This window comes from Abrus precatorius, unplaced genomic scaffold (assembly GCF_003935025.1).
Source record: "Abrus precatorius isolate BTA unplaced genomic scaffold, Abrus_2018 Scaffold3, whole genome shotgun sequence".
NCBI classification, from domain to species: Eukaryota; Viridiplantae; Streptophyta; class Magnoliopsida; order Fabales; family Fabaceae; genus Abrus; species Abrus precatorius.
In genome coordinates this window covers 423,894-426,753 of record NW_020874373.1, presented here as the reverse complement: position 1 = coordinate 426,753, position 2,860 = coordinate 423,894, and the positions used below count along the sequence as shown (strand labels likewise).

The following is a 2,860-nucleotide window of genomic DNA, read 5'->3' as shown; positions in this document are numbered from 1 at the left end:
ATCAAGAGAGGTTAATATAATAGAAAAAAAAATAAAGATATCAAGTGAAATTACATTAAATTAAAAAGAAAACATTGTAATTTGTCCTATTTATAAGCTGCTTTTGATGTAGAGTTTAAATTAAATCTCTGCAACCGTGTTGTCTCTCAAAAAGAAATTGGGCTTAGTTCGGACACTTGGGTTGAAGGGCCCAATTACAAAAATCCCACGAGTTTACACATAACGATTTTAAGACACAAATGGCCCAAACTACCGAAAAGAAATTGTCTGTTTGTGGTGCTAACATACACCGAAACCAAAGTACCAGAATTAACGGTCTGTTTCTGGGAACTCGCAAACAGAAACGGTAATACTCCCGTTCTGAACAGGTTCTTCTCTATCAACAAAATTCTCAGATTAATCGGTGTCGCCATGCATGGATGAAAATCATGTTCAAATTGAAAATCGATGGCAATTCAAACACTGTTGTTTTGTGGCTTAAAACACATATTGTTGTTCATTTATTTATTTGATTACTTTTGCAAAGTTTGTTATTTGATCATTCTGGTTTTGTTGGGGAGACTAGATTAATTATGGAGTGATATATGCAGATTGTGGCACTTGAGAAATTAAAGAAACTGCAAATTGCATTTGGAGTTTAATTATTTGTTATTTTTTGGTATCAACTTTGTTTCCCGCATTATGATAAGTGATTATGATTGCACCAATATTGATATTTACAGCACAAGAATGGAAGGATCTTTATTCAGTCCTGCTTTGGAGGGGTTGAAGGTTGTTAAATCTGAAGAGGGAAAAGTACTCACAAAACCTTTCTTGGATATATGCAGAAGTTTGTTACCTGTTTTAGGTATGTCATATGTGGATGTTTTCTGCTTGAAATTAATATCTTAACTCGTCAGACAAATGATATCAATTATTTTTTTTCAACGGGTACATTCTTTAATCCACAATATTCCTTGGACTTGCAGAAGATATATGTTTTTCTTTATAGACCATCATAGAATGATTATATTGTCATTGACCAACTATTCCAAATATATATGCGAGGACATGGATAATTTTTATATCTGACATATATAACGCACAAATCGACAATTAACAGTGGAGTTCCAAAATTAAACGATGATGTCTACAATTTACCAAATTCTTGTACACAAGTATATATACACAATTTTGTATTTGAGACATTAGCTTACGAGACGCATAAAAAGGGTCACACTTTCAGTCTTAAAGTTTCAATTTTCAAGAGCAATATTATGACGCTGAGTATTAATTTTTATGTGGCATCAGACAACTTTGGAGGAGCATTTTCATTTGTAAAATCTGACATTGGTGGTAACATCTCGGTAAGCTAGCAATTAGTTTGTTGGCTAATTGATTGGTGCTTCCTCATTTCTAGTTCACATGCATGTTCGTGTAAATATTCTTTGATGTCAGAGGTTGGAGTCTAAGTATCAAACCGACCCTTCAGAATACAAATTCTTATTCAGTTTAGTGCAAAAAGAGGTTGAAGCTAAAACGGAAAAAGCTTCATCTAGTTGCACAAATGGGTTGCTATGGCTATCAAGGTATGCTTGTATATTAGTGTTGCTGTGCTCAACCTTACGGTGTTTTTGTTTTTGATATCTTGTTTACAACTTCATAGGAGCATGGATTTCACGGTACAAATGTTCAACAACTTGCATGAACATCAAGATTGGACCATGCAACGTGCTTGCTCTGATTCATACAACAAGACATTGAGACAGTGGCATGGCTGGCTAGCTATTTCCAGTTTCAGTGTAAATAAATACCACATGCTTATTTAGTAGAAGAAAAATGTTGCATCTTAAGATTAATTTTAAGTATCCAAAAGATGTAAGATTTTATTGAAAATGTGAGCATTTATTAAAAAACAATATAAAAGTATATAAATTTTTTTTCTTAAAAACTTACTATTTTTATATGGTTAAAATTAAAAATGAAGATTGATGTTAACAAAATTGTTAATGGAATTATCAGAGCATAACAACTTTTTTTGTCGAAATTTTCTATCATCCCTTGATTTGATAAAAAAAATACTTTAACTTTTTTTAATAAGCTTTATCAAATACTTGCTTTAAGATTTTAATTCTCTTAAATATGCCTCGAGATGGGATTTCTTCATTTAGCTTTAAGCTTCAGGATACACAGAATGGTTCCATGCTCTAGTTGTTATTATCCAGTTTCACACCACAGTTTTATTCTGTGGGATCTTGCATAAGTTACATATTTAACTGTTGGACATATTTATGCAATTTGGAAGATATATATAATTGCAAAATGCTGCTCACAAGAGGATTATTTAATCTATCTACAGTATTCTAACAGACCATTCAATTCTAGGTTGCAATGAAGCTGGTCCCAGAAAGGAAAAAATTCATGGAGATAATCAGTGGAACTGGGAATCTTGAGTCTGATATGGAAGAATTCTGTACCAGTTTCTCTTCAGTGCTTGTAGAGAATCATAAATTCCTGGTATGGTTAATTTTTTTACCATACTACATGTAATATGATCCAAAAATTATGTAAAGTTGTTGAAGTTTACCATATAAAATTGTTTTTCACATTTAATGCTTTGATTTTATTCTTATTGCAGGCTAGTGTTGGAATGGATAGTGCGAAAGCTTGATGCTCAAACTCAATGTTTGAAGTTGAGCGATTTTCCCTTCATTTGTTTGTCCTCATTATAAGATTTTTGGAACTTCAAACGGGGCTCTATTATTTGAATATTTTTTAACACCTACAAATTACAATGTATATTTATATATTTTATGTTTATTTGTATATTTTTTCACCAGATACAATGTAACAAAGATGCACAGTAAGAATATAATATAAA

General features: G+C 31.7%; 1 protein-coding gene across 1 annotated transcript; it reads left to right on the top strand.

Annotated features, from left to right (window-relative positions):
* Positions 1-720: 720 nt before the first annotated feature.
* LOC113860755 (glycolipid transfer protein 1-like) lies at positions 721-2,650 on the top strand. Its single transcript, XM_027493259.1, has 6 exons — positions 721-847; positions 1,291-1,346; positions 1,438-1,568; positions 1,646-1,781; positions 2,365-2,496; positions 2,618-2,650. Exons 1-6 carry the CDS (start codon positions 730-732, stop codon positions 2,648-2,650), a joined length of 606 nt encoding a protein of 201 aa, XP_027349060.1. The 5' UTR covers positions 721-729.
* Positions 2,651-2,860: the final 210 nt, after the last annotated feature.